We start from the raw sequence: 13,641 nt of genomic DNA, 5'->3' as shown, positions 1-13,641 counted from the left end.
CGATCAACAGTTGGTGTACAATTAGTATCCACGTAGCTTTTCAAAGAAGAAAAGTCGGAACAAAAAAAAACAAATCGACCGGAGACAGTAAAGTATCACGAAGGCTATATAACCGAAAACGGTCGGGGAGGTGTCACGGAGATGACTAGTAAAGCGTATTATTGCGGCGGGTATTCGACGCTAGGCATTTGTAAGACTTTACACCACGACGATAACACGTGTGTATAGCGGTCCGGTTTACAGTGGGGCGATGGCTTAGAAGGAGCTTGTGCGACCGCGGGATATCCACGGGCGATAACGGCGCAAGGTGGAATGAAACGGCGATTAAGGCGGCCAAAGGTATCATTTTTTAAAAGTCACTTAAATTTTTTTTTTAGCAAAAGACATTAATAGCATACTTAAGGGTTTTAATACAAATTTTCAAGGTCATAAGTTGAATTGGTGTAGAGCTATTTTAATGTTATTCTTCTAAAATTTATCCGTTTTTTCAGTAATTTTGAGTTTATTCTTGTACATTTTTTAGCTTCGATGCGAAGCTGAGAAGGTATTGGTTTTACTAAGATGTGTTTTTTTTTTTTTTTTGTGTCTGTTACCACTTTTTCTCAGCTCTCACCGAACCGATTTCTTTCAATGATACGTCAAAAGATCACAAATTGTATCTAGTCGAAGACATTACCCTTCAAAATTGAAAAAAATTCCCTCGTTCCCCGTAAATGGGGGAAACCTCCAAAAAAATTACGANATACGTCAAAAGATCACAAATCGTATCTAGTCGAAGACATTACCCTTCAAAATTGAAAAAATTTCCCTCGTTCCCCGTAAATGGGGGAAACCTCCAAAAAAATTACGAATTTAAAAATCGCTAATTTTCGAAATTTTTTCAATTTTTTTTACTTAAAATTGCCATAACATTTTTAAAAATAACAAAATCGGAATAATTATTTTTTTTTATAGATACCTTAGATATTTACCTATCATTTTATATATTTTTTTTATAAATTTGACCCTTTCCCTGCCCACAGAAGAGGATTCAAAATGACAACTTTTTCACAAAAAATTAACTTTTTCAACATAACTTTTAAAAATGTTCCGGAAAGACTGACACTTTTATATATATCTTAAATTAAAGCTTATGTAATATACTTTAATTTGAAAAAAAAAAATTTGACCTCTGGACTTGTCTTCGTGGTGAAAACGGACATCAAAGTTAAAGAAAAACGTACGATTTCCGTGAAAAAAATCTCGATTTTATATGTTATATTATTTAATTTATATTTTATATAACTTTTGGAAAAATGTATGGATCTATATTATTATTTTTTTATAATAAATATTGATATACCCCTTTCATCTGGCACGCTTTTTTTGTAAATCGGATCATACCCCTTTAACAAGGGGGGTCAAAACTTTAAACATGCGTATTGTTACTACGATATTTTCAATTTAATTTTTGAAAGTATTCCGGAAATACTGACACTTTTAAATATATCTTAAATTAAAGCTTATGTAATATACTTTAATGTGAAAAAAAAAAATTTGACCTCTGGATTTGTCTTCATGGTAAAAATGACTACCGTATTCAAAAATATGCTATTTTTGTGTTAAAATTCTGGGTTTTGTATTTTATTTTATTTTAAAATACCTGACAAGGGAGTACAGATTTTCATAAATATTATACATAAATNTTTCATAAATATTATATAAATAAAAAATTAATATAGCATAGAAAGTTAAACTTATTTAAATTTGTTTGCTTCTTTTAAGACGAGAAAAATAACTTTGAAATTTGAACTAGCTTAAATAACCAATTTTTTCATCCGACGCTAGCGACGTACGGTTGCCAAGTTGTTTAAATTTATGTTTTACACGCTTGGGGTACGAGGTTCCAACCCGCGTATGGCAATGAATTTTTTGCATTTTTTCTTAATTCTTTTTAAGTTAGTATAAATTTTTAACTCGTTTGATTTTTATCTCATTTAGATTCAATAATTTTAGTCGCCCCTTGTAAGAAAAAATTTCTTATTCGTATTAAAATTATTTTACTATATTTTAAGTTTTAGCTTCGATGTAAAGCTGAAAAGATATATTTTTTTGACTATCATTTATTTTCTCTGCTCTAACTTGGCCTACTTTTTTCAACGATACGTCAAATACTACAATTCGTATCTAGTTGAAGATATTACCCTCAAAAATTGAAAAAAATTTTCAATTTATCAATTAAACAGTTAGTTTTTCCATGTTCTCCATAAAGACAATTAAAATCATTAATTTCTAATGTTTTCAAAGTATTTATTGACGAATTAAGATTGATATGATAGGTTTCAACTACAAAATGTAATCATTTTACTTTGTAATTTAATAATTTTTTTTTACTCTATTTGTGTGTGCTACTACTAGACTATAATATTACAAATTTTTTTGTAACATGTTGCTATATAAATCATTTCTAAAAAAACCCAGCACAATGAGGTGACGGCATAGTGGGGTCGTGGCATAGTTGGGTCCAGTATAGATGATATCTGACAGATATTAAAGTCACTATCATAAAAAACGCTTCGATGCAAATCTGTAGATAGTGTTTAATTAAAAAAAAAAATTTGTTAAAATAGCATTTTTTTGAATACGGTAGCCATTTGCGCATAGAAGATAGGTCGTCGGGAAAATTTTTTTTTTTCATTTTATAGTACATAAAATAAGCTTTAATTTGATATATGTTTAAAGGACGCAGTATTTCCGGAACATTTTCAAAAATTAAGTTGAAGAAGTTACTTTTTGTAAAAAAGTTACTATTTTAATTCTCCTCAGTGAGCAGAATAAGTGTTCGATTTTCAAAAAAAATTATATCAAATGAAAGACAAATATCTAAAGTTTCAATACAAAAAAATATTATTTTTATTTGTTCATTTTTGAAAAAGTTATGGCAGTTTTAAGTACAAAAAACATCCCGATAAAAGATAATTTTTATCGCAAACATTACATTTTTTTTTAAATTTTCGACAGCCATTTGCACATAGAAGATTAGATGTTGGGACAAATTTTTGCTTTAATTTGATATATGTTTAAAGGACGCAGTATTTCCGGAACATTTTCAAAAATTAAGTTGAAAAAGTTAATTTTTGTAAAAAAGTTGCTATTTTAAATCCCCCCCAATGAGCTCGTTAAGTGATAGATTTTCAAAAAAATGATAACAAATGAAAGGTAAATATCTAAGGTTTTAGTATAAAAAAATATTATTTTTATTTGTTCATTTTTGAAAAAGTTATGGCAGTTTTAAGTACAAAAAATTGAAAAAATTGAAAAAATTAGCAATTTTTAAATTCGTAATTTTTTTGGAGGTTTCCCCCATTTACGGGGAACGAGGGAATTTTTTTCAATTTTGAAGGGTAATATCTTCGACTAGATACAATTTGTGATCTTTTGACGTATTTTTGAAAGAAATCGGTCCAGTGAGAGCTGAGAAAAAATGGCAACAGACAAAAAAAAAAAAAACACATCATAGTAAAATTAATACCTTCTCCGCTTCGCATCGAAGCTAAAATGTTTAAATTATATTTGTTCTTTATGTTAATTGAGTGGGTTATATATATTCATATAAAATTTTATATTAGGAATATATCACATACAATTAAATTGAAATAAAATCTTTGTATTAATTTTTTTTTATGTATATTAAATAAAAAATAAAATAAAAATGTAACATTAAATGTTCTTTCAAACCGTACAAGATATCGATAGTGGTAGAATGGAGAGTAAAATATAAGGTTAGAATTTTATGTATAAATCTATAAAATTTCGAATCATCCTTATCGAATTATTTTGAATATATGTATATTGGGCATATTGACCGACAAAATAAATGTATACTCTAATGATAGGAGACGTAACACCATATACTGTTCTTTAGATAAATTTAGTGACATAATTGAAGAAAGGGCTTTTCTTATTATAATTGCCTTTGTTTAGTTTCGAGACTTTTTTAATTTTTTCAGTAACACTAGAATAGTAATCGTCACCTATTAAAGTATTGTATCACCTATTATAATGAATTCACTAATCTTTTTTTAGGCGAATTACTTACTGGCTAAGTATATTGTATACTCTCCATGGATTTTTTTCATCAGTATTTTAATTGAATTAATATACAAATGTAGAATTTTTAAAAATTTTAAAATATTATTATAAATAATTGTAAAAATAAAATTCATCACAATGAATGTGTCTCCATCAGTAAGTATATAACTTTTTCATTAACGTAAAGAATAAGTAAATCATTAAAAAAGAAAGCCAAAAAAATTTTTAGAGACTACAGGATAATTGTTTTACAAATATTATGCATCTATCTTTTATAGCAAGAGTTTACAATTAATATGAGAGGTATAGTTAATCTGAATACAACAATTTTGTAGCATGCAAAATGCCACAATAGTGTTGATTATTGATGAAAATGTTTTAAATCGTTCCCACATTTCAACCCAGAACTTGTACATACAAATTCATTACCTACATTTATTAGAAATTCACTAAAAATGAAAAATCAAATGATTGTCCAGGAAAATATGTTAAGTGGAAAAATTTGTATAGACACTCAATTCCAAAAACGAATAAAACAAAATGTTAATAAAATTATACAAATTCTTTAAACAAGTTAGGCGTCTGCTCATCTTTTTCAGTATAAATTTATCCACTTGGCGACGAGTTTCCTTAGTTCATCATTGTGTGACTAATGAAAATAACAGATGATGAATTTAAATGTACAAATAAAAGAACATATAAATTTTTGTATATTTTACAATACCTTTTTATTTGGAATTTTTTTGTGAACTATCAACTTTTTTTATGAGTAAACCATAAAATTAATCGAAAAGTCGAGTGAGAAAAAATGAAAAACAATAATGATAGTTATTGATTGAACGACAAAAAATTGGTTTTATTGTATAAATAATTTTAATAATATTGAATTTTTAGCAAACTGCAATACCAAATTAATTTAATACTTTAATTATTTTTTATAGAATTGTATGGAAGACTTAGATCGAGATGATATTGAACGAATGCGCGTTCGTACTTGTGAGTTAGAAAAAAAGTTAGTATTATACGATACCGTTGTGGCTGAAAAAGATGAATTACGCGAACAATTGAATGATATTGGAAAATGGGTTGAACAAGTAATGTGTAAGCAAAAGGAAATGTTTGATTCATTATCGTCTAACTATGACTCGTTATGGGCTAAATACAAGGAAACTAAAACGCTTGAAGCCAAACTCAAAGGCGAAAATGATAAGTTGAAGGATGATAACGATCGGATATCTGAAGAGTTGCGATGCCTAAAGCGTAAAGAACAACAACTGTTGACTGAGATCGAGAAACTAGAAAAAGATAAGAACTGCGCTAAAGTAAAACTTTGTGATGCTAAGGTTAGTGAGTAATAGTCACAAATAAAATATATACTTTGAAACCATTATAACATTTGTTTCGGCTTCGATTTTCTAGTATTCCACTTAACATTTTGCTGATAATTATCCTACTTGAAGTGAAAATAGCAATGTAGAACTAATATGATGTATATTTAGGAGGAAGTTAATGAACTGAACAACGAAATCACTAAACTTCAATGCAATTTGAGTAGTAAAGAAGAGTCTCTGTGCTCTCTTCGAAAACAACTTGACGATAGTCGACGAGAACAAGAACGATTGCGCGATAATGTTAGACGATTAGAATCGGATATAAAACACACTCATACGGAATTGACCAATATCAAATCATCTGCGGCTAGGACAGAACAAAAGTTGATACTCGAGCGAGACACGCTTTCAAACGAACTTGAAACTAAACGCCGAAAACTGTGTGAGCTGCAGACTACACTAGATGAACAAAAATGCACACTAAGAGATCAAAAAACGAATATTTGTAAACTAGAATCAATGATAGTGGGGATGAGAGTGGCTAGCGAACGTGATCGTAAAGATTCGATTAACAGAATCCGAAAGTTATCCGAAGATAATTGTGGCATTCAAGAGGAAGTATCCCGGAAAAATAAGCAAATTGAAGATTTACGCCGAAAAATTGACGGTCAAACGTGTGAACTGGACAATCAAAGAAAACAAGTAAAATTGCTCAACTGTGCTGTGGATGAAATGCGGTCTGCCGTGGAAAAAATAAAAATGAATATGTGTAATAAGTGTCGAAGAATGGAGAACAGTAAGCAAGAACTCGAATGTAAGATGAAATCGAAAAATACGAAAATTGCAGATCTCGACCGAGAGACTAGCAATCTGCGTAAGAAAATTCAAGAACAAACATCCAGTATATGTTGTTTACAAAAGTTGGTACCCGAAGACAGTAGCGGTTGTTTGCCCGAACCATGTGACGATGTCAACGCATTAATTGAAAAATACTCATCCAACATGAAAACCAATTGCGATGAAGGTTGCAATTCGAACGATAAACAAAAAATTGCTTGCGAAATCAAAGGTCTTAGTGAACAACTGTCTGCCCTGAAAAATGCAATTTTGTGTAATACTACGTCGTCCAAATACTGATCCATAAAGTAATTATATCTTTTATATCCCTACATATTTACCTTCATAAGTAACATTTTTCTTTATTATTTAATTGATGAGCAAATTTTGTCTTTAAAAATTAACTAAGACACCTAATAATTCATTAAAAGTTTTAAATGTAAAGACGAAGATTTTGCTTTGCTAATTTGTCATTCGATATAAAAAATATTTCATTATATGAAAATACAAATATTCGGAAAATATANCATCGCTAAATAAAACAGTCGACCACTGCTGTGGTGTCCAAGATTTGTACTTTGTAGCAAATGAAAGTCTAGCCTTCCGGTTCTTTACAGAAATCAATGGCTTCTTGCTAGGTCGTCGACCATTCAAACCCAAATTGTTCAAGCGACGTTTGACAGTTGAAACATGAACATTCACACCGTATGAAATGTTTATATCGCGAGTAATATCTACAGCTGTGAGGCGGGGATTCGCAACTGACCTCCGTCGGATGTCCCTATCAACCCTCTCGGTTGTTTTTCGTGGCCTTCCCGATCTTTGAGCATTGTTCACTGTACCACAGGATTGAAATTTTCTGTTCCATACACTGACAATTTGTCTAGATAATCCAAAATCTCTAGAAACACTAGCTTGTGAACGGCCATTTTGTAATGCTGCAATAACCGCCTCTTTAAGATCAGTAGAATACTCTTTAACTTTCGGCATTTTAGTTAGAAGGTTCCGCACAATGTAAACAAACGGCAACACACAGCCAAACAAAATAATCACAAAATAAAATAGGTGTTAGCGCTAACAAATATACCTGTCAAAATACTTTTGAGCGCTAAATTTAGAAAAAACGGACCTTTTAACCTGTGCCCACATCGTCAGGGTTTTTTCCAAAAGATAACAGCTGCACCCTGCTGTGCTCTACCCTAGAAAATAGTCTGCTACTTATTATCTTGCAGGCTACGCCTTCTAATGGCCTAAACTAATTTGTCAAAATACTTTTGAGCGCTACTGTACATAATAAATTATATAATTAATTTTTTTATTAATTTTTTCACAGAGCTTATTGGATCATACAACTCAATTGATTTTTTATGATTGCCTTACAAGTCCAATATCGAAACAAATTACATTTCGAAAACAAAAATTTTTACTATAAACAGAAAAGTAACCAAATGTATTGTAAAATTTCTTTAAAAATATATTCTTTTAACAGATATTTTAACAGTAACACTAAATTATATAATTAATATTATTATGTATATTTAGATTCTTTAAGACAATAGAGTTCTTATAGAAATAAAATAAACTCAGTAACAGTCTTTTATCATTATTATTTAGTGTAAAAATATACAAGTTTTTTTTATAATGTTGTGATCTTGGTGATACATGTAGACGAAATAAAAATATAATGCATATGGAGTCTACTTTATCCTTATTTATTAGAATATATATACACGCAATTGATTTTATAGACTTAAATGAGTAAGAGCTTAAGAATATAAACAGATTGATTGAGTAAAAATACACAAAAAGATTTAGAGAAAAATCAAGATGCAGTGAGGGAGTCGTTCTTTCCATTGTTTTGTGAATTTCCCAAATGGCTGTGTTCAATCCTGGGTTCTGTTTTTAATGATCTCTATAATTTTTTTGGAATCTCGTGGCAATCTTGATTATTTCGCCTAGCAAAGTTTATCTTTAATTCGTGGTGACACTGAAGAGTCACCCATCGTTTCTCTTATCACTGATCAAGTAAATCTGTCGGGGTAGCGATTATGCGCTTGAAAATCATCGCTCTCTTCTCTTTAGATCACCTAGCTGTACACTCATCAGAGTTTTTGTTTTCACTAATTTGTGCCTAGTCGCCATTAATTTAATTAAAATTATATTAAATCTTCTTGTTAAACATTATCTCTGTCATATTGTTGACAAATTTGTAACGGGAAATACTCATAAATATTTTAATTTGTAGGAAACTTTGGTTACAACAAATTTTCTCTTTAATTCTTAAATCAAGTTTTAGATACCTCGTGGTTGATTTCAAATTTCTTAGTAAAATACTGGTCTATTAGTAATATAAGTTAATTATTACAAATTTTGTTGTTGTCATATTGAACAAACATTGTTTAGTAGTACATTTAATGGTCAAAGTCAGAATCTTACAAATATTATTTAAATCAATCACTAGACTTCTAATACTCTTTTGTTGTGGGTGGTAAAGCTTTATCTAGTTGAATCTCATAATTGTTTTACTCATTTACAAAATGCCATGCAAAATTAACTATAATTATTAAAATTCATTGTCGATTAGTCGCTAATATTCAATATTTTCATATTTCTTGTCTACACTCACACTTGTAATCACATAAACTTAAATTTCTCTAGTCTTTTCAGAAACTAACTGGTTTCTTAATGTAAAAAATCACATTAAAACTCACAAAATTGAATATTAGTTGTCTATATCACCTTTTGTTCCTTACATGACAAACTTTATTGATAAATTGTTCCTATTGGTCCCTTACCAAATAGTTTAGGAAATATCTTGCACTTTTAGAAATCAAATAAGTAGCAATTACTTGATTTGTAAAAGTCATTATTTTAGAAACAAGTATATTTAAAATTTAGTTGTAAATAGCACATATCTAGGCATGTTATGTATTTCAGTTATAAATTTAAGCACTTGTTAGAAATGTAACTCTATGCATGCTGCTGTTTAAATCATTTATAAGATTGTAAGTTATTACTAATTGTATTAGTCTAATTTAATATAATTGAACTTTTAATTTTATTACTAGCTTTCAAAGAATAATTTAGTAATCCTTTGTATTCGTACATATTTGTTTTCTTAGTGGTCAAATTCAACCTTTTCACTTGTAATCATAGAAATAAATTAATCTTGTTTTTGGTAATTTTATATCTAGCTGTTGTCTATAAAATTTACCTTCAGTCACTAAAAAATATACAAAATAATTTGGTCATTTCACCAGTGCTAAATATTGATTTTACTTGTAATAGTGATTACAATTGTCCAATTGGAATTATAGTTTGACTTACATCAAACGATTAAATTTAAATACTCAGTTAGTCTATTAGTTAATATAGTGCGCCTACAGCCGTTATATGAGTGAACATCAATTTGTATTTAATCGGGTTGTAAATCTTTATTTGACCATCCCAAGGTTTGATTTTGTTCATATTATCTGTGAGCCATCTAAAAAAATTCTCTTCGGTTGTACTGGTCACAAGTGTTCCATATATGAATTTGGTGTCTTCGAATCTTGGTACATCTGTTAAACTAATATCCGTTAATATATAGACTCCAATACAAGTCTCGATAATTTGTCATTGTTGAAAAGTTAACTTATTTTTGGGCTAGCCCATCAAAATCAAAGCCACCTTCTCCAGTTTGCGTCTTTGATATCAACATATTTTTTGAGACTTAAGATTATGTTCTTTATGGTTGTCAGCAAATGCTGCCAGGTGGTCATGTGACTCTTTGTTTTTATCTGTTGACTTAGACTCTTTGTTAGTAGACGGTTCCTAGACACTCCATTGTCCGCTTTTGACTTTTCTATTTCGGTCATTTTTTCGCAATTTTGCCTTAAGAGGTTGCCCGTAGGATACCTGCTCCTCACAATGTGGTTTTGTGTTTTTCGCAGATTATTAATGTTTTCTCTCGTGATAAGTTGGTAAAAGCTAAGCTCGTTACTATGATAAAGATATTAATAATTCGTGACAATACATTGTAATTTTTTAAATATCCAGTATCTTTAATACAAAGTTCTTTTGTTAAATAACAATATAGGCTAGTCAACAAAGGAAAAATGGCGGGAAAAATTCCCAACCAATTTTTTTTTTTTTAAAAGTTGAATTAAAATTTGTATAATGACATACTAAAAGTCCTCATTGATTGGAATTGAGCTTATTTTTTTACAGCCTCGCAAAAGTTAAAAAGATATGAGCTTTTTTAATTTTGTGAAATTTTTTTTAGTGAAAACTAAAATTATCAACATTTACTGTTTTATAATAACTGTAAATTTTAGGTTTGGTTTCTTGACCATTTTTTGGTCATAGAATTTTTCAAAATTATGGCACTGATAACTTTAACTAGATACGTTTTGTGATTATTCAACCTATTTTTAAGTAAAATCGATCCAGTAAGAGGGGAAAATATTAGCTTCTTACCTACGTATCAATGATAAAAAAATAAAATTTGCGATACATTTTAACAATATAAGCTTATAGTGTAAAAAATCCTTTTTCTAATCACTATGTTATTAATGATAAATATTATTACTTATAGAATGTGAAAATATGATAAAAATATTATACTGAGCAGTTTGAATAATGAAAAAATTCTGGTAACTTATCCTTTATGAGTAATCAACATCTAAAGTTGAAAACTGTCATTTTTGGTAAATATGTTACTTTATTAACTATAGTATATTAATATCAATAATAATCTAAAAAAAAAATGCGTCGAGTTCACTTTACTTTTTGTTTGTTGCCACAGAAATGAAAATATATTTGAAATAATTTTAAAAACACTTTACATAACTCAAAAAGAATTTCTGAAAATATTTCATTCATGCTATTAAATATTAATATAGCTAATATTTAGTATGGTAAATAGTCTTCGATACTTATTATTTTTGCTTATTTATGTACACGTAGGAAATTTATTGAGTGTTACAATTAGTAAAAACCAATTAATAACTAATAGTAAGGTAGAATATATAGATTTAAAAATATATTATTCAAAATTAACATAGTTTGTGTAATTAATTATATTCTTATGTATAATTTTTTATAAAGAAAAACAGCATTGAATATAATGACAGTTGTTACAAGAATAATAGTTGTATCGATCGCAATAATAGCAAATATATTCTTTCATTGTCTATAAATAAACCGTTTAAAAAATTATTAATGTCGGCATTTCCTCAATTTTTCGATGCTAGAGAAAAGTTTGGCTATAAATGTCCTGGCATACAACAAATTTACAATCAAGGACAATGTAAAGCAGGATGGGTAAATATTTGATGTTAATCATATTTTCATAAAAACTAAGTGACAATCAATTTGTTGAAAAATGTTTTATAATCTTAAATAAAATTGTGGTCTAGAAGTATGAAGTAAAACTAATACTTAAAAGGTATCCAAACTAAAATTTATTTTTGCCATTTTAAAAATAAATATCACAATATGAATAAAAATATAATTGAAGAATGAAAAGATATTCACAAACTCACTAAATATTAATTAAATTTTTTCTTTATACTTACTTTATTGTTTATTTGACTTTGTAATTTAGGCAGTAACAATTGCATCAGTTATAAGTGATCAAATATGCATCAATTCTAATGGTAGAACACTAAAAATGTTATCTGCACAACAGCTCTTGAGTTGTTGTAAAGAATGTTGCGGATGCAATGGTGGTATAATAATGAAAGCATGGGAATGGGTTTTAAAAAATGGTTTAGTGACTGGTAGCATATATGGAGATAAAAAGGTACGCTAGATATAGATATATTTTGAATAAATTAAGATGTAGAAATATAATTTGAAATAATTTTCTAAGGAATTATACCTGTTGGGTAATATTATTATAGCTTGGTAGATTAAAAAAAACATTCTTGAAAAAATTGAGAAACATGTTTGATCAAATTTCTTAAATTTGGAAAATAAGAACTACCCTATTATAGGGTAGTCCTTATTTATACCCTATTTATTCGTCTACATTAATGTTGTCCCCTTCAAAAAAGTTCACATGTGCCAACGCTTATTTCAATTGTCAAAACACTTTTAATGTCCTCTATGTTTGTAAAACAACGGGCCTTTAAGGTTCTTTTTATTTTTGGAAATAGAAAAAGTCACACGGACTCATGTATAATGAATATGGAGGCTGGGGCATCGTTACAGTATTGTTTTTGGCCAAAAATCCATGAACAAGCAATGAGATGTGAGCAGGTGCAATATCATGGTGCAAAAGCCATGAATTGTTTTGTCACAAATCCGGGCATTTTTTCGGATTCCTTCACGCAAACGGCGTTGAACTTGTAAATAGTACTCCTTATTAACAATTAATATCTTTTTAAATAAAAATAAAAAAATGACCTTTTAATTCGGGTCAGACCATATTAAAGATTGGAACCAAGAGTAGAGAGTAAGTGATTAAAGGTTACAACCTATAAATCAACTGATAATAAACAAATTACCCCTATAGACTAACATTTTCACAGTGTAAATTATTGCTTATAAATAGAGGTGGGAATAATATTCTTTTAAAATAGTCAAAATAAGATGCTAATATTCTCCTAAAAAATTGAANTAGAGGTCGGAATAATATTCTTTTAAAATAGTCAAAATAAGATGCTAATATTCTCCTAAAAAATTGAAAATATTCTTCTAATATTCTTTAAAAATTTTCGTTAAATATTCAAAATATATGCATATACAAGATAATATTCTCCGAAATTGAAAATATTCTTTTATTACAAAAAAATCTTAACCTAACATTTAATCTGATATTTCAAAATTAATTAATGTGGTACAATTCTACCTATTAACTGAAATACTTTTTTCTTATATTCAAATAAACAATACATTACATTATATAATTTAACTTAAAAAAATCTGACTTAAAATGTTATCAGCTTGATAAAATTATAATAATGACATAATTTTAATTAAGAGAATTCTCCTCTTTGGAAACAATTAACAACTATGTTCATTTCCATATTTTCTGGTGTCATTTTTGTACGGCGATCTGACAAAATATTTTTGTACGTACTGAACGAACGTTCAACGTCTACTGAAGTCACAGGAGCATACTGAAAATCAGTAACCACAGTAGGTGGAAAATTACCTACAAGTTGTACATCATTATTTCTCTCCAAGACTTTTGATATGTTTTTTAAAATTGAGAGTCCCTGATTTTTTTGTTGAAGTTGATCCATTTTAATTTTAATTTTTTCTCCATTTTCTCCAGGTATTTGTTGAAGTTTAACAATTGTATTTTCAATGAGATTTATCGAATCAACAAGAGACACATTTGATTTTTCTAGATTTTTTATGCATGTTATAAGCATAAGAAAATGGGTCTTAATAAATATAAGGTCATTTTCTA

At 28.5% G+C, this 13,641-nt stretch overlaps 1 protein-coding gene and 1 long non-coding RNA gene across 2 annotated transcripts in view; one reads left to right on the top strand and one right to left on the bottom strand.

Annotated features, from left to right (window-relative positions):
* Window positions 1–541: 541 nt before the first annotated feature.
* Window positions 542–930, bottom strand: LOC126898482 (uncharacterized). The gene is made up of 2 exons (XR_007702274.1): window positions 834–930; window positions 542–724 (listed from the first exon to the last, which is right to left on the bottom strand). It is a non-coding gene; the product is annotated as an uncharacterized LOC126898482 (long non-coding RNA).
* A 10,511-nt stretch (window positions 931–11,441) lies between these two features.
* The window catches only part of LOC126898178 (cathepsin B-like cysteine proteinase 6), a 14,331-nt gene continuing 12,131 nt past the window's right edge, over window positions 11,442–13,641 (top strand). Inside the window, exons 1-2 of the mRNA XM_050672119.1 lie at window positions 11,442–11,543; window positions 11,827–12,024. Coding sequence (XP_050528076.1) covers window positions 11,442–11,543; window positions 11,827–12,024 — 300 coding nt within the window. The remainder of the gene's footprint in view (window positions 11,544–11,826; window positions 12,025–13,641) is intronic.

The sequence above is a fragment of the Daktulosphaira vitifoliae genome, unplaced genomic scaffold, assembly GCF_025091365.1.
Source record: "Daktulosphaira vitifoliae isolate Bord-2020 unplaced genomic scaffold, ASM2509136v1 Scaffold_2, whole genome shotgun sequence".
NCBI lineage: Eukaryota > Metazoa > Arthropoda > Insecta > Hemiptera > Phylloxeridae > Daktulosphaira > Daktulosphaira vitifoliae.
Note: the sequence above shows the minus strand (reverse complement) of the source record. Positions and strands in the feature narration are given on the sequence as shown.